This window comes from Panthera pardus, unplaced genomic scaffold, assembly GCF_024362965.1.
Source record: "Panthera pardus isolate Hobbes unplaced genomic scaffold, ASM2436296v1 HiC_scaffold_24, whole genome shotgun sequence".
In the NCBI taxonomy this organism is placed as follows: domain Eukaryota; kingdom Metazoa; phylum Chordata; class Mammalia; order Carnivora; family Felidae; genus Panthera; species Panthera pardus.
In genome coordinates this window covers 113,574,170-113,593,573 of record NW_026526810.1, presented here as the reverse complement: position 1 = coordinate 113,593,573, position 19,404 = coordinate 113,574,170, and the positions used below count along the sequence as shown (strand labels likewise).

Here is a 19,404-nt window from a genome sequence, read left to right as displayed (position 1 = left end):
TCCACCATCTGAGCCAGCCAGGAGTCCCTCATCCTTTTATATATTTTTTTATCTTTTATGTCCTCTGTATCTTAAAAAAAAATTTTTTTAACGTTTATTTATTTTTGAGAGAGACAAGAGACAGAATGCGAGTGGGTTAGGGGCAGAGAGAGAGGGAGACACAGAATCCGAAGCAGGCTCCAGGCTCTGAGCTGTCAGCGCAGAGCCCGACACGGGGCTTGAACTCACGAGCTGAGAGATCATGACCTGAGCTGAAGTTACTTAACCGACTGAGCCACCCAGGCACCCCCTATCTTTATCTTTCTGTACTGCAAAGGATTTTCAAGGTCATTAATTTTATTCACCTGATTCTAATTTGCTGTTAAATGTATCCATTGAGTCTCTAGTTTGAATGATTATATACTTTCCATTTCCAGAAATTCTATTTTGGGGAGGTCTTTTAAAAAATAGTGTTTTGTTCTTGTGTGTTTTTATTTTTATGTTCTTAATCATATTAAACATAGTTTATCGTTGGGGTCAAGATATCTGTTTGCTTGCAGTTTTAGTTAATTAATAGTGCTTTTATGCAGTTGGAAGATAAATTATATGGTCACCAAATGTACAGTTTATTTCTGATAATTCTATTTTCTGTAGTCCTTGACGGTCTGATGCTGCCGCTTGTTAGAATCTGACTGCTCTCATGGTGTTTTGTTTCCTTGTTTTGCAATTTTAGACTCTGAGCCCATCTTCATTGGAGCTTTATCTGTGGGAATCCCAAGCAGCCTGCAGCCTGGGTCAAGGGTCATTCCTCCAATGAAGTTTTCTGTTTGTGTCTGTTGCATGCCCCAGGGTATTACCAGTATAGGACGACTTAGGTTAATGTCTTAGGGGTTCCAGGACCCTGAAGACAGTATAAACTCAAACCACAAACCTGGGTTCTCAAGTGAATTTTTTTTTTTCTGTGAGAGAGACAGATAACAGACTAATTAAAAAGTGAGTGTACAATAAGGGGCCAGGGGGCAATAAATGCTGTTAAGAAAAAAACAAGTAATGGAAACAGGATAGTGATGGTGATGGAGGGGAGGGGAGGGAAGCCCCCCTCAGGAGATGACATTTGATCAGGAGCACGGATAAAGCAACAGAGTGAGCCATGCAGTTATCTGGGGTAGAGACTTTCAAGCAGAAGCAGGTGTGCTGCTGAGTGAATCAGAAGTTTCTTGTTTGGGAAAGCCAGCAAGCCAGTGTGGCCATGGGGAGGGGGAAAGGATGACTGGGAGGGTTTAGCGGGTGTGGACACAGTTTTCTGATCTCAGAACTCGGAGGTGCCTGGTCTGGCTCACTTAGACCCTGGATTCTCCCTGCCCTTCCCCTTCTCTTCTTTTCATCCCTTTGTCCTCTCCCACCTCTTCCGTGGGCTCACCTGAAAGCTGGAGGTTCAAGAGCGAAGAGGTATTTCTCTGAAGAAATTCTGAGATGGTGCTGGCCCCCTTCAAGCCAAGATCATTGTTGGAAATATTCTAAAGGGCAAGAACACATTCATGTGTGTAAAAATCCCACCCAAGGGCCCTTACTAACGAATGGTGCCAGCGTGAGCCTTACTTGAGGCCTGCACCAGGGAGTAGGGCTGGGTGGGGAGAGGGGCAGAAGAGGAGGGGCAGGATGGATTGGGAAGAGCAAAGGAGCAGAGGACCATGGGAACTCAGCCCTCCTAATGCCTGGCTGGGGGGCCCCTCCCACTGGTCTCAGTTTTTCTGAAGTTGGCTTTGGTGACTCCCCACCTCTCCAGTTTAGCTCTAGCACTTTAGATAAGCACACTGTACATTTATTTTTTGAAATCCAAGAGAGCTTTGTTTAGACAGTTCGGCGTAAAGCAATTGAAAAATTAGCTTCGAGTAATTCATCGTTATAAATTCCATTCATTGATTGGTGAAGCATGAATGAATCTGCTGGGGACACCCAGGGATACAAATGGACACATTCCTTTCAGGCGAGTGGGAGGGACGTTCATATAAACCAGCCATTATTATCTTAATTGTTTCTCCCCTCTCTTTTTCCCTTTTGTGTGTGTGTGTGTGTGTGTGTGTGTGTGTGGTAAAAATAGACATAACACAACATTTACCATCTTAGCTGTTTTTAAGGGTATAGCTCCGTGGTCTCAAGTGTATTCACCTGGTTTACAACTATCACCATCATCTATCTCCAGGCACATTGTGTTTGATGAGAGTATTTCGTGTCTTTATTTTAAGTTCACTTTAGAGTGACTCTGCAGAAATAAGGGCTTTTAAGGTGCAGACAGAATTGGTTTCTTAGGGTTCCTGGGACCACAGGGAACACAGCTCCCCTCGCAACCCTCCCCGCGGCCAGCCTCGGATGTGTGGCCCTCCTCTGAGGAGTCACATCTGGAGGAGAGGGCCTCCAGGCTGCAGAAAGCCGGAGGCTGGCCAGGGCTTGGGCAGGGGGCCCTGGCCCGTGTCGGGTGTGTTCCGAGAGCCCAGGTGGTAGGGATCGGCAGAGCAGAGCACGGTACCAAGTCTTGCAGGTAGTAGTTCTCTTGCAGCATCTGCACCAGGCTCAAGGTGCCCTCCTCCATGATACAGTTGTCTGCCAGCTCCAGGGTGACAATACTCGTGTTGGACTTCAGCCGCCACAAGAGGAGGGGGAGAAAGACAGAGGTAGTCGGCGACCTAGTCAGTTCCCAGCCCTTTCCCAGATCCCGTCCTCTCTCTTGACCGTCCCAGCCTTTTCAGAGGGTACGGAGAGGCAGGCTAGCAATTCTGGAGAAAGCACAGGGATGATCCATCCCGCTGAGTTTTGCTAGCACGATATGCTTATCCTGGGCACCTCCACCAAAGGGGGCTCTGCAGGGGAATTTCGAAAGGGGACATTAAAACGATGAAATCCTGGGGCACCCCGGTTGGCTCAGTCAGTCAAGCCTCCAACTTCGGCTCAGGTCATGATCTCAGGGTTCGTGAGTTTGAGCCCCACATCGGGCTCTGGGCTGACAGTGTGGAGCCTGGAGGCTGCTTCAGATTCTGTGTCTCCCTCTCTCTCTGCCCCTCCCCCGCTCGTACTCTGTCTCTCTCTCATCTCTCTCTCTCTCTCTCTCAAAGATGATAAAGATTAAAAAAAATTTTTTAAGTAAAAAAAACAATGAAATCCCCCAAAAGTGTGGGGCACAGGGATGAGCTAAACAGACTGTAGCTCTTTCTCAGGGAGGAGAGAAGCTGTGACCTACTCTGACATTAAGGAGAAGTTGACGCCTTTAATAAAGGTATTTAAACATAAGTCATTTACTGTGCCTGTTTCTTTCACAGGTCTTTCTTCTGGTTTAGGCTCTGGCTTATCTGGTACTTTCTTTCAGTCAGGACGTTGTCCCAAGGCTGTTCGGAAGGACCTGGATTTCAGTCTTAAGTATCCATATCCAAGCTAGTCAGCACTCCCACAGGCAGCAAGGTGAGAGGAAGCGACGTGCAGCATGAGGGCCCGGGGTCAGCTCTAGTCAGGACTGTTATTCTTCCCTTCCCCACCTCAGTTCCGGTGCAGAAAGGTATGAAGAATAGACACATCTTTGGATTTGGGTATTCTCAAAGTGCACCAAGCGGCGGGAGAGGCAGCCACCGGGAAGGAGTCCTAGCCACCCCCGCAAAGGGCAAATGTGACGGCTCGGATAACGCAGTGCCTAACAGTCCACCCAGGGCCTTCACCAAGTGCCTTCTGGCCTCAGCTCTCCGAGGTGGGCAAAATTACATTGTGTGCAGAGGCAAGGGTCAAGGCTCAGGGGGCCAGGTGTCAGTCAGTGCCCAGCATCGGGGGCTGGACGACCAGCTGCATAGTCACCCTGGGGACCAGCGCAGTGTGTGGGGCAGTGGGCAGAGCCCGCACCAGGCCTGTCCACACTCACGTCACACAGGCCAGTGGCCGCTGGTTACTCTTTGTGCCAGTTTCTGGAGAAACAAGGATGAGCAGAGGACGTCCCTGCACCCCGCCAAGCACGAGGGCGTCGAGGCAGGCAGGTGAGAGATGGACGGGAAGCATGAGATATGAGCACTACCATCAGCGTGCTTTTAAGCCGAGCCAGGGAAACACAACATGTGCAAAGTTAAACAGTACAAAAAGATAAATAACAGTTCAGTCCCCCAGCATGTCACAGTGATTAATTGTCAAATTAGTGACACAGAGAATCAGGGAAAAAGAAACTCCCCCCAAACAGAAACTGTTGTTACTAAGAGACAAGCAGCCCAAGTCCCGAGAGAATTGCATGATCCGGGTTTTTTCGTGAAACTCATGCCGTAATGGTGCATTCCTAACACCTCATTAATCAGTCTTTCAACACTCAATAAATTTCAAGATGCCTTTGTTCTTTCTGTGCTCTTCCCTTCTTTCCTCCCTCCTCCAGAAAGCAGCACAATCTCACATTTCACGTGGCCTCTTAATGGGCATGTGCCAAATGCAAATGCTAGGATATTTCCCAAAATGAATGCTTTTTTTTTTTTTTTTTTTTTTTAAATCAAACTTTCTCTTTACCGTCCTAAATGAACAGGCAGTGTTGTGCTGACATACAGTTGTTACATGATCTGTTTTTCTGGGATGGAAGCTGGTTTGTATACAAGCAATTATAATTATATAAGGCTATGATGAATTCAAGGTCAAGTCCTTGGTTGCTCATGCCAGGCTGAGAGAGAGAGAGAGAGAGAAAGAGAGAGAGAGAGAGAGAGAGAGAGAGGACATTATTCCTATGGGAAAACATGAGTTATTCTACAGTGTGATCTTTTAAGAATTGCAACATTGCAAAATGGGGCGCCTGGGTGGCTCAGTCGGTTAGGCGTCCGACTTCGGCTCAGGTCATGATCTCACGGTCCGTGAGTTCGAGCCCCACGTCGGGCTCTGTGCTGACAGCTCAGAGCCTGGAGCCTGCTTCCGATTCTGTGTCTCCCTCTCTCTCTGACCCTCCCCTGTTCATGCTCTGTCTCTCTCTGTCTCAAAAATAAATAAACATTAAACAAACAAAAAAAGAAAGTGGCTGCACTATTTAAAAAAAAAAAAAAAAGAATTGCAACATTGCAAAAGGCAAACTTTGAATAGAACAGCTCAGTAGTGAACACCTTTATAGCAAAGGTGAGCTTTGGAATTGAGATCCAGGCTGGCATTTTGTATTATGCACCAGCATTAGTGACAAGCCGAGCCACTTACCTGTGGCTGCTGCCTTTGCTTCCTGAATCAGAAAGAGCATAGACTTCCAAAGCCAAGGTCCCTAGCAGCCCCCTTCCCAGGAGCCAGTGGGGCATCCATGCCTATTACGTAAATCGACTGGCAGTCAAGCAGAGCCTAGGGCAGGGCGGGCATAAAGCTTGCAATTTAGGATCCCATGGGGGGTCTCTCTGAGTCTTGAGCCCACTACTCTGTCAACCCCCACCTCTACCCATCATCAAGGGCCCCCATTAGCATGCTCACCACCAGGGCTATGGCAATAGCCTTGGTACCACTGGGTCCCAGCCCATGGTGGTTGAGGTTCATGTAGGACTCCTCCATGTTCCGGATAAAGTAGGAGACGGGCACTACACCCACCAGTTTGCAGGCCTCCAGGTACAGCTCCCTTTGTCCGGTGGTGAAAAGTTTCTCCGTATCTACACAAAAAAATGGAGGAAGTGGGGTTTTTCTTCCACCTTTGCCTCATTTCTCCTCTAACCCTGGGCCGAGTGTGCTTCTGCCCGGTGTCCCCTCTGCCTGAGGATGTCCCTGTGGGTGTGTGTGGTGGAGGGCAGCTCTAATCGGAAGATGGCCAGAGGCGGGAGAGGGAGACCCAAACTCCAGAAAGCCCCAAATCTCCCTCTGAGTAAGAGATAAGGCCCCAAGTTTTAGGCCCCAAGCCTTCCCAGGAGAGGGAGCAGCATGCCCACACCTTCCTGTGTTGCCCACATCCAGGACTGATTATCAAGGATGCATAAAGGCCAGCTCTCTTGTCCACCTTGGGATGGCTCTGAAAGGCCAAACCAAAAGCTGATTTGTGACAGCTGAAGGAACCCTATTTGTTTCAGTTTCACTACCACTATTGAACTGAGAGCCACGAATAAAGCTTTACTAAAGATTTAGAGATTCCAACTTTCAAAACCCCAAGTGGGACTGAGTGGGCTTCTCAAGGTGGCAAATCACTGCAAGATGGAAAGACCTCCCCAAATCACGTGGAAACAAAGTTGTATTTGAATTGATACTCCTCTTTCAAAGACTTGTATGTCATTTTTCCTGACAAAAAGGACTATTGTGTCTACTTTACCAATGACAAATCTAGCCGCAAATCACACACAGCTCATCAGTGCTAACACCAGCTACCAGAATTGGGGACTTTATCTCTCCGTTCCAAGCTCTTGGGGCCTTTGTTCCTTGGACTTTAGATGGGTCTGGCTCGTGGTCAGTGGGCCTCCCTGGATTCCATATGCCCTCACAGCTGTGTCCTCATTAAGTGGGTCCCTTCAACAGCTGGGCCTCCCATGGCTAGCTGGGGTCTAAGCGTGCATCTGTGATCCCTTTGGATGCCAGGGCCTTTAGCCAACCCACCTCGGACATTTTACGAGGCAGACAACGTGAGCTTTGTTGGTGAACAGACAACTTTACGAGGAGGCTCACTCTGCAGGCACAGCTTCTAACTGGCCTTCTCTTTGGGATGGTTGTAGGGTAGGCTCTCTCAAGCCCGGCGCTGCTGACATTTTGAGTTGGGTCATTCTCTGTTGCAAGGCGCTGTCTTGAGTGGTGAAGGATATTTAGCAGGATTCCTGGCCTCTGCCAGTGAGATGCCAGTAGCATCCCCTCCCCCCACCCCCCCGGGGTTGCCAAATGTCACCTGGGGTGCAAAATCGCCTCTAAGTGAGGACCGCTGTCGCATAAGCAAAACTGCACGTGGCAGGTGCCCAACTTCTGCCTTCTCTCCCTCTTCTGTAGCCTCACTGCCAGCTTGCTGTTCCACCGGGGGCTCACGTCTCAGGCCAGCTCAGAGAAGCCCTCCGGCCCCATTCCCAGCTCCTCAGCACCAGGGGACACCAGCTGCTGGAGCAGCTGGGCCCTGAGTTTCTGCCCCAGCACAGCCTAGCTGCCGGTAGAGATTCTTCTTTGCCAAGGCAGGCGGTAGGTAACCCCCACCTTTGTCCTCGACACTAATTCTGCTCTGTTTCACTCTGCTGACCCTTTCTAGCTGTAGTCGCTATGGTTATATTTTAGAGGCAGCTGGCAACCGTGTTATCTCTTGTGGGGAGCTGGGGGGGGTGGAGGGAAGACGCGACAGAAGCAGGAGTCTGGGACAAAACATCCAGTTTCTATCTGCCACCCCCCCAACCAGGTAAAGGTCCGGGTTGAAACCAACATCAGCACACTAGCGGCAGCCTGGACGTGGAAAAGAAGTCAGAAAAAGCAACGAGATGAGGGCAGGGGCAGGGAGGAGGCATATGGGGAGGGGAAGTTGTACGCTGGCCACTGTAGGGAGGTATATGAACGGACTGACCCAGCCGCCAGAACACAGGAGACGAAGGCAATGGGCTAGCCTCAGCCTGGAAGTTCCGGGCTGGCCTTTCAGGTGGGGCGAGCCATGTGCTCATCTTGCTTCACAGGTGTTCTTGGCACTTCCCTCCCTGGGGAAATGGAGAGGGCGAAGAGGGTGGAGGCATTGTTTGCAATAACACAGTCTTTGCTGCAGCTCAGCCGGCCCTCTTCCTCCCCACCCCCACAGGGCACACTTGGCTTTGTCCAGAGCAAACTCTCAAGTAGGGGAACCAAGAACTCTAATGTGAGTAAAGAGAAAAGTCACCGGGTTGCAAGAGGGGCCACAGACGGTCCAGCGGCCCCCACAACACCGAGCACAAAGGCAGATCAGCAGAGCAGCGTGAACAGGGGATCAGCAAACATTGGCAGCTCTCTGTGGCCTTGGGCAACTCATACAATCTCCTTAAGCCTTAGTCTCCTCCTCTTTAAAAGGAGGGTAATGATGACAACCTCCTGGGATTATTGCAAAGAGGACATAAGATGCCACATGTGGAAACATTTAGAAAACCGGAAATCCCTGTGTAAGTACTGGTTCCACTTTCAACAAGCTGATGCGACCACTCTGCTCAGCAGGTAGGCCATGAGCACGGGGCAGCTGCTGCCACCAGGCCAGCCTCGAAGAGGACATGGCATAAGACTGCCCCAGAGGTTGCTGCCATGTTCCTTCTGTGGGGTGGCCCACTGGGCAGAGCCACGGCCGACCCGGGACAGCTGAGGTCTCCAGCTTCTGAGGAAGGAGGCGCACCCCCACCCTGTCCACTAAGCGCCCACGGTCACCTTCGATCTCCAGGTCTGTTTCTGAGCTCTCCCCGCCTGGCTTCTCTTTTTCTCCAGCCACAGAGGCCTCAGCCTCACAGTAGAAGGTCTCGTCACTGTTCTGTGCTGCCGGCTCGGTTTCAGGTTCATCTAGAAGAACAACACATCTCCTTGATTCTGGAAATGAAACCTGAGGGCCTCTCAGGTGAAGTCTACCTGTGGCTTCTCCTCCCACCCCCACCCCCTTCCTTTGCCAGCTAGGTCCTGGAGGACCTCCCCCCACCAGCCAAGGACCTGCAGTGTGCATTCAGTCCCGTCAGGGACTCCATTCTACAAGCCCTCCCTCTCGGACACAGGGCCACTGCCTGATCGTCTGTAGAGTCTTGTGCTAAACACCCTCTCATGTCCTCTGCAGACTCACTGCTCATTCCCTGCTTTGGGCTCGTGTCAGAGATTGGCTCTTTGCCACTATTTTCCTTCTTGTCGGCTTGGGTGGGGTTCAGGGTCTGCTTTACTCTTTCAGGGAGAGGGTGTGTGCCGATGTCTAGGCTGCCTCATTGGCAGGCACAAACGATGTTGCAGAAGGCGAGGGGCAGGGCAGAGTGGGTGACTTGGGACATCCGTAAAATGCAAGGGAACACAAGCAGTCCCAAGGAGAAAGAAGGATAACTTGATCCCTAAGAATTTGACCTAGCTTCTCTTCCTTCCAATCCAACATTTATTTTAGGATCATGAAGAAGGAAGAGCTCGGGGGGGGGGGGGGGGGGAGATGCCTGGGTGGCTCAGTCGGTTAAGCGTCTGACTTTGGCTCAAGTCATAATCTCACAGTTCATGAGTTTGAGTCCCGCATCTGGTTCACTACTGTCAGCGCAGAGCCTGCTTGGGATCCTCTGTTGCCCTCTCTCTGCCCCTCCCTTGCTTGCACTCTCTCTCAAAAATAAATAAACATTAAAACAAAAAAGAAGGAAGAGCTTGCAAAATCTTGCTGGGGTTGAAACTAGTTGCTATGATTAAATACACATGTCCTAAGCTTCCCTTATAGCAGTCCCGATACTTTGCTGGACCTGAGTTTTCTGCTGCTGGACCACTGATCTGGGACTAGGATGAGTTCCTGAAAGCCACACATAGGAGTCTAGAGCTACTCCTCCCACATCCACAGGATGCAGTGTTTGGGGGAGCCATGCTGTACCAGCAGGTAACCCATCAAAACGTAGCCAATCTACTCTTTGGGTGGACTGAGCATTTGTGGCAGGGGTCCCCAGCTTTAACCACCAAAGTTCTCAGATGGTGGGCTTCCTAATAAGTTCATGCAGATGTTTTCTTAGTCCTTCTCCGTACACCAAGCTCCAGGAATTATTTCCGAGACTGTAAGACAAGGTCTGTGTGATAAGGGGTGGAAGTAATAGTAGCCCAGCAGTTAGAAGATATACAGCAGCTTAGCCATCAAATGCAGCCATCAAAAAGTTATGACTTTCTGAGTCTCAATAATCTCATTAGACACACAATTTTAGAATTCCATCCAACCAGTAGAATGCTATTATGTGTTCAACGGGCTCTCTGGGAAAAAAAAAAAAATCCTTGATTTGTAAAGTTAGCCAATTCAGGTGGGGTCAATATTCCCAGTATGGCTGATTTCAAACTACCAACATGACATCAGACAGCTCACAAAGCGGAAATTAAAGTTGGCCAGAGCTAGTACGAGCCAATTCCAGCATAGCATTGCCTCCAACTGTCTCATTCCCTGTTTGGGAGGCCCTGAGGCCAAGTTGACGTAACACATCATCCCAATTCTAGAGGATCCCGGGTGAGGAGGGAAGGGGGCTTCAGGGTCCCTGTGATCACTGGGTGTTATAGAGACAGCCCAGAAGGGCCTGAGTGGTGAGAGATGGGATGCCTGTTCACCTTTTGTCTCAGGCTCAAGAGGTTCATCATTGTCCATGGCGCCAGGGCCCTCTCGGGGGCCACTGTCCACTTCTTGTCACCTTTCTGCCGCTTCCCTAAGAAGCACACCCGTCCATTCACTTCTGCCTCAAACTTCGTGCACCCTGCCCTCACACAGACAAATCCCAGGGGGGCTGTAGTTATTCTTCCTCCCCAGCAAGCCTGGAGAGAGTGGGCTTTGGTGGGAAGAGGACATGCGTGGATTTGACCCCAACTCTGTCTGGGAGAAGCAGCTACTTGCTGAGATCATCAGGGAGAGTGGTATGGCTCTATTCCCGGGAGCCCTGTCAAAAGGATGCCCACCCTCCTGCGACTTTGTGACTTAAGAGCCACTTTAATGTCACCTCTTCAACATTCCATGACCTCATGCAGCCATTGTGATCCACACAGGTGGACCTGGCAACAGCCAGCCTCCCGCCCTCTTGGTGGCTCTGGCAGTCCTCTTTCCTCATATGTCCACTGGGGCCGAGCCTGGGCTCGGCTGTGAGTGGGCAGGTGTTGTGGGGGGGCCTCTTGGTGGTGGTGTTTCCCTCTGAGTTGGGAGCAAACCCAAGCCCCTTAGTCAGGTGACTGTGAAGACGCACCACCATGTTCTTCTCTCAAGGTGGTTGTGCTTCAGGTACGAAATATTTCAGTGATGGGTGAAGTCAGTTTTCTTCTACCCTGTTCTCATTCCTTTTTTCTTTCCCCCTTGGGAGAGTATCCTCAACGTTGGAGCAGAAGATCAAAAGCAAAGCACGACAAACATATGCTCTATCACTACAATTTGTTGCAGCCGAAGTACTGTTCAATCCAAACTACTGGGCTGCCTAACTTGAAACCACTCAACCATCATTCCCGCGCTTGGCTGTTTTCACATGTCTTGGAGTTGAAGTTCACTTGCAGTTTACTATCAAGAGAATCTGGAGGCGTGTTTGTTCCTTCTTGATAAGCTTCCAGCACATCAACAGTCAGGTCAGTGACTGGAGGGCTTGGGGACACGGAAATCCCTCTTTGCCACTCAGAAGAATGAGGAACATCTGGGAATTTGTGTAGGGAGAACATAGTTAGAGGCTTGGACCAAAAGAAACATGTGCATCTGACACGTTACTCATTCCTTCAGGCATTTGTTCTGAAAAATATTTATAGAGCATCTATTATGTAAAAGGCACTATGCTAGGCACCACTGTGGGGAGGGAATGCAGACATGATTATGGCTTGGACCCTTCAAGGCATGTATGATACAAGATAGAAATTGACACAACTACTCCTAGGGTATGAGGGTTGTGGGCAAATATTTTTGGCAGAGCTCCTGTTCACATAAAGAATTGGAGTCACCCCAAATCAGCATGGCCACACCAGTCTAGGGGTCCCATCTCATGTAGTTCCTTGAAAGAAACACCAAATAGACCAGGGGGACTGGTCAACTCCCACAATGATTTGGTAAGCATGAGTCCTGGAGACTCTTTGGGCATCTGGTCTACGCCATGCTGGCAAAGAGGATAGAAAATGTCCTTAAAGGAGAAAAATGGGGACTGGAGAGTATGTAGATCCTGGTCTAAACTCTAGGTACTCTGCCTAAACAGCACCATGTGGTCTCAGGCCCCAAGGGCAAATTAGAAAATTTGGGGGAAAGCACTCTAGCCACCAGCCAGAGGCACCAGGCAGTACTGGAAATTGATAAGGATCATGAGGGAGATTTGCTGGGAGTTCAAGGGAAAGTGAGGTTTCTTCATGCTGCGGAGCATTTGTGGGCTCTGCACAAGTAGAGTCCTGGCAAAAGGCATTTCTAGGAAGGCAGAATAAAGGAAGGAAACAGAGCCCAAGGTGGGTTTGGAGGAGTATAGGGTGCAAAGAGTAATGGGAAAAAGAGGAGCAAAAGGAACACAAGCTATTTCATAAATAGATTCAAATGCAGTGAAAAGTCAATAGAAAGCCACTGAAGATTTTTGAACAGGAGCATGATTTAATCAGGGCTTCTCTTTATAATGATGGGCAGCAATTATTTACTTATTTGGGGAAGAGTTCATTCTGGAGAAATAAAAATGTTCAGGAACCACAATTTAAAAATTTTGTATCTTTTTAGAAATCATGAAATGTAATACCTTCAACTTCTTTTCATGTGTTATTTTGAAAGTTTATTATTATTATATCCTGTTTTAATTCAAGTTCTAATTTTGAAATATTTTGGATTATAGCAGAGTTACAAAAATAGTAGAGTTCCCGTATACTCTTCATCCAGCTTTCCCTTGTGTTAACATCTTGCACAGAAACATTACCAAAACTGAGGAATTAACAGTGCTACAATGCTATTGACTACATTACAGACCATTTTTATATTTTATCAGTTTTTTCACTAATGTCCATTCTTTGTTCCAGGATCCCACACTGTGTTATCACGTCTCTCCCAAAATATGACATTTCTTTAGTCTTTGTCTCTCATGACCTTGACCCCTTATAGAAAGTACTGGTCAGATATTTTGTGTAATGTCCCTCAATTTGCGCTTGTCTGATGTTTTCTCATGATTACTGGGAAGGGTGCCAAAGTTGATGTGCCCTTCTCAGTGTGTATCAGGGACACATGATATCAATATGTATCACATCGATCTCTTGGTCAGGGTGGTATCTGCTGGGTTTATCTACTGTAAAGTTCTTTTCCCCTTTGTAATTAATACATATTTTGGAGAAGATATTTTATGCAAATATCTTATTTCTGCTTAAAATTTTTGCTCAATAATTTTAATATCATAAAATTAAAAAAAATTTTAAACATTTTAAAAAATGTTTACTTATTTATTTTGAGGTGGGGAGGGGCAGAGAGAGAGAGAGAAAGAGAGAGAGAGAGAGGAGGGAGAGAATCCCAAGCAGGCTCCATGCAGACAGTGTGGAGCCTGACATGGGGCTCCCATCCCATGAAACTGTGAGATCATGACCCGAGCTGAAATCAAGAGTTGGATGCTTAACCAACTGAGCCACCCGGGCACCCCAGCACCCATGGATTTTATTGAGATCTTGCCTCAACAAGTACTATTGTCGTGTTCTAAGGGTGATTTTCTGTTCCTGCCATCCTTCTACCTTTGTTAATTGGAACTTTGTAAGAAAGAGTGGTCCCTTTCCCTCATTTATTTATTTGGTTGTTTATATTAATAGGGATCATGGATGCTTATTTTATTATTCGGGTTACAGTACAATGCTATCATTATTTTGCTGTTCACATTCCAACTTTGGCTATGGGAGCTCATTCAGGCTGGCCCCGGTGCCCTTTTCACATGCTCTCCGCCTTTCATTTTTATTTGTTTGCTCATATCACAGGCATCAAGCACTTTTCCCAGGAGAGTGAAAACCTAGATGTGGGTGCTGGCATGCTCATCACCGTTAAGTTCTTACTGCTTCTCATCATTTTCAGTGGGTAGAGTGAGGAAATGGGTGCTAGCATGTGTGTATGGGTACTGACCTGCGTATAACACACATCTGTATTTATTTCTATACCCATCTATCTATACGTATGTGAAACAAAAGCCACGGATACACCAATACCTCTGCTTGTAAGGCAGCACCACAGGAGACATTCATGTCTTTCCCCAGTGCGTATTTGTCACTTCTTTCTCGTCAAGAAACCCGGCTCTCGTTTTCTACCATATATTTACTTATTTGCTCATCTCTAGTATACATACAAAATAGTTTCAGGATTGGTAAACCATAACAGGGGAAACAAATTTACCAACTAGAATACAGTATTTATTGTGTAGGGGTTTTTGTTTTTTGTGAGTGTGTGTTCATCCTTATGTATCCAGTTAAGACACTTGCCCTGCCCCCCGAATTATCTAGGTCTACTCTTTCTTCCTAGCCCCTTCGTTGTGGTTATTTGATGTATTTGTAACATAGGTGCACTTGTCACAGCCTGCGTTTCATCTTTCCCCGCTTATCTTGGTTGATTTTACTTGATTTACATACAGCAACATCCACTTCGTGCAGCACGGTTCTGTAGGTTTCAACAAATGCAGAGAATCATGTGTTTACTACCATGCTTCCACTCAAAACACTTCCATCACCCCCAACTTTCCCTCATGCTGCCCCTTTATGATTAAGCCCTTCCCCCAACCTAACCCCCAGCAATCATTGTTCCGTTTCCAACATTATGGTTTTACCTTTTCCGGAGTCATATAAATGAAATCATACAATGTGTAGTTTTGGGGGTGGCTTCTTTCATTTAAGATTTATCCTTATTGTTGCATGAAGCTGTAGCTTGTTGTTCCTTTTTATTGCGGAGTAATATTCCACTGTAGGATGTCCCACACTTATCCATTCACCTGCTAGCTCTTCATCTTTTCCCTTTCTTGGTGATTATGAACAAAGCAGCTATAAACCATCACATACAGGTTTTTGTGTGAACGTAAGATTTCATTCCTCTTGAGTATTAAATACCCAGGAGTAGCATTGTCACGTGTATATAGCAGGTGTATGTTTAACCTTGAAACCACCATGTTGTTACCCGAAGTCCAAAGGGGGTGTACCGATTTGAATTCTCAGTAGGAAGATATGGTAGCATCAGTTGCTCGACATTCTCGCTAACACTTGATTATGTTTTTGGGTTTTTTCGCCATTCATATATCTTCTTTATCGTTTGTTCAGATGTTTTGCCCATTTTAAGTTGGGTGGTTTATTTTCCGATGGAGTTTTGAGAGTCCTTGATATATTCTGAAGTCCTTTGTCAGAAATGTGGTTTCGCTTCTTATCCTTAACAGTGTCTTTCACAGAGAACACACTTCAATTTTGATAAAGTCAAATAATTTTGATAATTTTTCAGAATCCATAATCAAAACATTTTCAAAATTTATCAAAATTATTAATTTTTTTTCTTTTATGGATCATGTTTTTGGGGTCATAGCTAAACTTTCTGCCCACCCCAAGTTCGTGTAGATTTCCTCCTGTGTTGCATCATAGAAGCTTTACAGTTTTAGTGTTTACATTTAGATCTGGGATCCATTAAAATTTATGGTAACATAAAATGTATCGTTTTAACCCTTTTAAAGGACACAATTCAGTGGCATTAAGTACATTAACAATGTTGTATAACCATCACCATTTGTTGTTTTTTCTCCATTTAATTGGCTTTCTACCACCGTCAAAAGTCTGTTGACTATATGTATCCTTTGGTGTTATTTGTGGGGCTAGCATTTCAGACTGTATAACCAGCATGTTACATTCCATCTAATCAAAATGTTGTACTTTTAAACTACTAATTTGTGAGATGAGCCCGAGGCGCTCGGAGGTAGGCGTAAGGCATTTAGGGGGCGGCAGGTAAACTAACTCTACAGTTAATCCGCAGAGCAGGGACAAAAGAGAGTCCCTGGGGAGGAGGGGAGCTGTGATTTTGACTTGGAATGAGTCAAAGAGAATGTCACCCTGGGTGAGGTATGGCCAGTTACTAAGAGAATGAAAATTTCTTCCTTTATAGCCAATTTTATTGCTACAACACTTCCACTAGTGGGGAACATGGCAGAGGGACCCTTTACTATCCTATAAGCTACCATTTATATGGCACTTGTAAGTGACCACACTGTTTTGTAGAGTTTACATTTAAATTGTCTATTATTATGCTATTATGAGATACTATGTTTAAAATTTTTTTAATGTTTATTTTTTGAGAGAGAGAGAGAAAGAGAGGCAGAGTGCCAGTGGGAGAGGGGCATATGAGATACTATTTTTTAAACTTTTATTTATTTATTTTGGGGGGGAGGGGCAGAGAGAGAGGGAGAGAGAGAACCCCAAGGCTTGGCACAGAGCCTGATGCGGGGCTTGACCCCATGGCTCAGACCTGAGCCAAAATCAGGAATCAGATGCTCAACCAACTGGGCCACCCAGGTACCCTGAGATACTATTTTTTATTACCATTTTACAGAGGAGGAAACTGAGCACAGAGAGGCTAAGTAAGTAGCCCAAGATCACACAGCTAAAAAGTGGCAGAACTGGGATATAGATGAAGTCTGGCTGCAAAGCCCATGCTGCCTCTCTGCACTGACCCCCTTGCTGTTAATTTAACATGACAAGGTTGTTCTCCTTTCAGGACAGCTGCTGTTCATGGTTTAGAAGGGTCTGGGTGCAGGTGATATATTTCAAGAATTGTCAAACTATAGTAGAGTATATATAGAGGACCAACTCTGGACCACTGCTTGTTTTGTAAATAAAGTTTTCTAAAAATACAGTCACTATCACTCATTTAGGTATATCTGTTGCTGCCTTCATGCAGTCACATGGCAAAGTCAAGCAGTTGCTACAGAGACCCATGGCCTGCAAAGCCAAAAATATTTCCTATCTGGTCCTTTAAGGAAAAGTTTGCCATTGTATTTGATAGCCACTAGCATAAGATCATAAGATAATGAAGGTTCCAGCTCTCCGAGGAAAGAATGGAGGGAAAAGAATCCAAGAAAGTTGGCAGAAACCATGTTAGAAGGCAAGATGAGGAAGCACATGGCCACCTGGGTAGCTCAGTCAGTTGGGCAACTGACTCTTGGTTTTGGCTCGGGTCATGATCTTACGGTTCATGGGATCGAGCCCCACGGTGGGCTCTGTGCTGACAGCATGGAGCCTGCTTAGGATTCTCTCTCTCTCTCTCTCTCTCTCTCTCTCTCTCTCTCTCTCTCCCCTCCTCTCTTTGCCCCTCAAAATAAATAAACAAACATATTTTAAAAATTAGGAAGCAAAACCAAAGAAAGAAACAGACGCCATTATTATTAGATGTAATAAGATCCCATTTTATGCAAGGGCTTTTCAAAACAATGATACTTGTAAATCAAGTGAGATTTCAGATATGAGGGGGTCTTTTCCTCTTGCACTGCTGGTGGGAATGCAAACTGGTGCAGCCACTCTGGAAAACAGTGTGGAGGTTCCTAAAAAATTAAAAATAGATCTACCCTATGACCCAGCAACAGCACTGCTAGGAATTTACCAAAGGGATACAGGAGTGCTGATACATAGGGGCACTTGTACCCCAATGTTTATAGCAGCACTTTCAACAATAGCCAAATTATGGAAAGAGCCTAAATGTCCATCAACTGATGAATGGATAAAGAAGTTGTGGTTTATATACACAATGGAATACTACTTGGCAATGAGAAAGAATGAAATATGGCCTTTTGTAGCAACATGGATGGAACTGGAGAGTGTTATGCTAAGTGAAATAAGTCATACAGAGAAAGAAAGATACCATATGTTTTTACTCTTATGTGGATCCTGAGAAACTTAACAGAAGACCATGGGGGAGGGAAAGGGGAAAAAAAAAGTTAGAGAGGGAGGGAGGCAACCCATATAGACTCTTAAAAACTGAGAATAAACTGAGGGTTGATGGGGGGTGGAAGGGAGGGGAAAGTGGGTGATGGGCATGAAGGAGGGCACCTATTGGGATGAGCACAGAGTGTTGTATGGAAACCAATTTGACAATACATTTCATATTAAAAATAAATAAAAAGAAAAAAAATGGCAAATATGAGGGGGTCTTTGAAAGAAAGGCACTTGCAGAATGATAAAGCAAGAACTGCCCCATTATGTGTCTACTTTTGCAAGTGTGGATTTTATTATGCTTGGTTTCCTTATGAAACTGAAGCTCTTCATTCATTCGGTGTGTTGAATGCCCTAGTGCTGGGCTAGGCGAGGGGAACAGAGTGGTGAACCTCATGAGGGGCACTGATGAGTAAAAAGATAGTGACCGTGTTGGGTCCAGAATAAGCAAGGATGAGAGAAAAGCAAAGAGGAGGAGGCTGCTGGTCCAGCCTGGGGGCAGTGGTACGTTTGTGTGGGGGTGGTGCTGGATATTTGGGAGAGCTTCCTTGAGGAAGAAATGTCTAGGCTGAAACTTGAAGGTCCATTAGGCAGATGAAGGCAGGGGCAGGGGCAGACCCAGGGGAGGAGGAGTATTTGAGGCTGGGAAGAAAGCATATACAAAGTCCCTGCAGCATGCTGAGGCCACCACAGGTGGTTTAGTGAAGCTGGGTTGGGATCCTCATTGAGGGGAGTGGTGATGGAAGGGAAAAGCAGACAGAAGAGATAGGAGGTGAGCAGAGGCCAATAACAGAGAGCCTTTGGTGCTGTGCTAAGGACTTTGGCCTGCATTTGAGGACAGTGGGGTTTACAGAGAGGTTTTAAGCATCAGTGTGACCTGACATGATTCCCAGAGTAGAAATATTGCTCTGGCTGCAGCGTGGAAAGCAGACTGGGAAAAAGAGGAGGATCAAAGCCAGGTAGAAGTGGCTGCAGGGGGCACCTGGGTGGCTCAGTTGGTTAAGCGTCTGACTCTTGATTTCAGCTCAGGTCATGATCTCAAGGTTCGTGAGATCGAGCCCCGCGTTGGGCTCTGTGCTGACACGGTGGAGCCTGCTTGGGATTCTCGTTCTCTCCCTCTCTCTCTGCCCCTACCCCACTCATGCTCACTCTCTCCCCCTCTTAAAAAGAAAAAAAAGGGGCACCTGGGTGGCTCACTTGGTTAAGCGTCCGACTTTGGCTCAGGTCATGATCTCACGGTCCGTGAGTTCGAGCCCCGTGTCGGGCTCTGTGCTGACAGCTCAGAGCCTGGAGCCTGTTTCAGATTCCGTGTCTCCTTCTCTCTCTGACCCTCCCCCATTCATGCTCTGCCTCTCTCTGTCTCAAAAATAAATAAACATTAAAAAAAAATTTTTTTAAAAAAGAAAAAAAAGTGGCTGCAGGGATGAAGTGGACTTACTGAATAAATATAAAGAAGGCCAAAACACTCGGACTTGGAACAGCTCGGATATGAGAGTAAAAGGGAAAATAAAAAGCCTGAGGCCAGGGTAACTTGGTAGATGACTGTGCCATTCAGAACCAAGAGGACAGAAGAGCTGAGGGGACAGAGGGGCAGTCATTTTTGGAGAACGCTGGGGAAAGGTGCTGAATGCAATTTGGGGTGTGTTGAATCTCTAAGGTGCCTCTGGGCCATCTACTGGAGAGGCCAACAGGCAAAAGGATTTATGAGTCTGTGGCCCAGGGAAAGGATTAAAAATGTAGATATGTGAGTTGTTGGTATGTGAATGGTATCTGAAGCCATTGGAAGGGTGAACGTTTCTCAAGGAGGGATTTTAAAGTAAGAAGAGGAAAGAGACCAAGGATGAAATCCTGGGAACACCATCATTGAAAGGGGGGTGTTCAGGGGAACAGAAATAAAAGACACTAGGACAAATGTCCACAGTGTCAGAAGGAAAACAAAAATGT

General features: G+C 46.7%; 2 protein-coding genes across 21 annotated transcripts in view; one reads left to right on the top strand and one right to left on the bottom strand.

Moving 5' to 3' along the window:
* LRRC74A (leucine rich repeat containing 74A) overlaps positions 1 to 19,404 on the bottom strand; it is a 47,724-nt gene that overhangs the window by 23,410 nt on the left and 4,910 nt on the right. For 5 of the 18 annotated variants that reach the window (XM_019427260.2, XM_019427253.2, XM_019427255.2 and 2 more), the window contains exons 2-5: positions 8,284 to 8,412; positions 5,431 to 5,603; positions 2,507 to 2,614; positions 1,400 to 1,496 (exon numbers count right to left, since the gene is read on the bottom strand). In XM_019427260.2, the coding sequence (XP_019282805.2) occupies positions 1,400 to 1,496; positions 2,507 to 2,614; positions 5,431 to 5,603; positions 8,284 to 8,412 (507 nt within the window). Of the gene's footprint in view, positions 1 to 1,399; positions 1,497 to 2,506; positions 2,615 to 5,430; positions 5,604 to 6,531; positions 7,265 to 8,283; positions 8,413 to 8,556; positions 9,023 to 10,164; positions 10,794 to 19,404 lie in introns of those variants that run through there. The other 13 variants (XM_019427256.2, XM_019427259.2, XM_019427258.2 and 10 more) reach the window with 13 other exon arrangements.
* Positions 11,053 to 19,404, top strand: part of ANGEL1 (angel homolog 1) — a 48,383-nt gene continuing 40,031 nt past the window's right edge. For all 3 annotated transcript variants that reach the window (XR_008417269.1, XM_019427250.2, XM_019427248.2), the window contains exon 1: positions 11,053 to 11,157. The gene's annotated coding sequence lies outside the window, so the exon portion shown is untranslated. The remainder of the gene's footprint in view (positions 11,158 to 19,404) is intronic.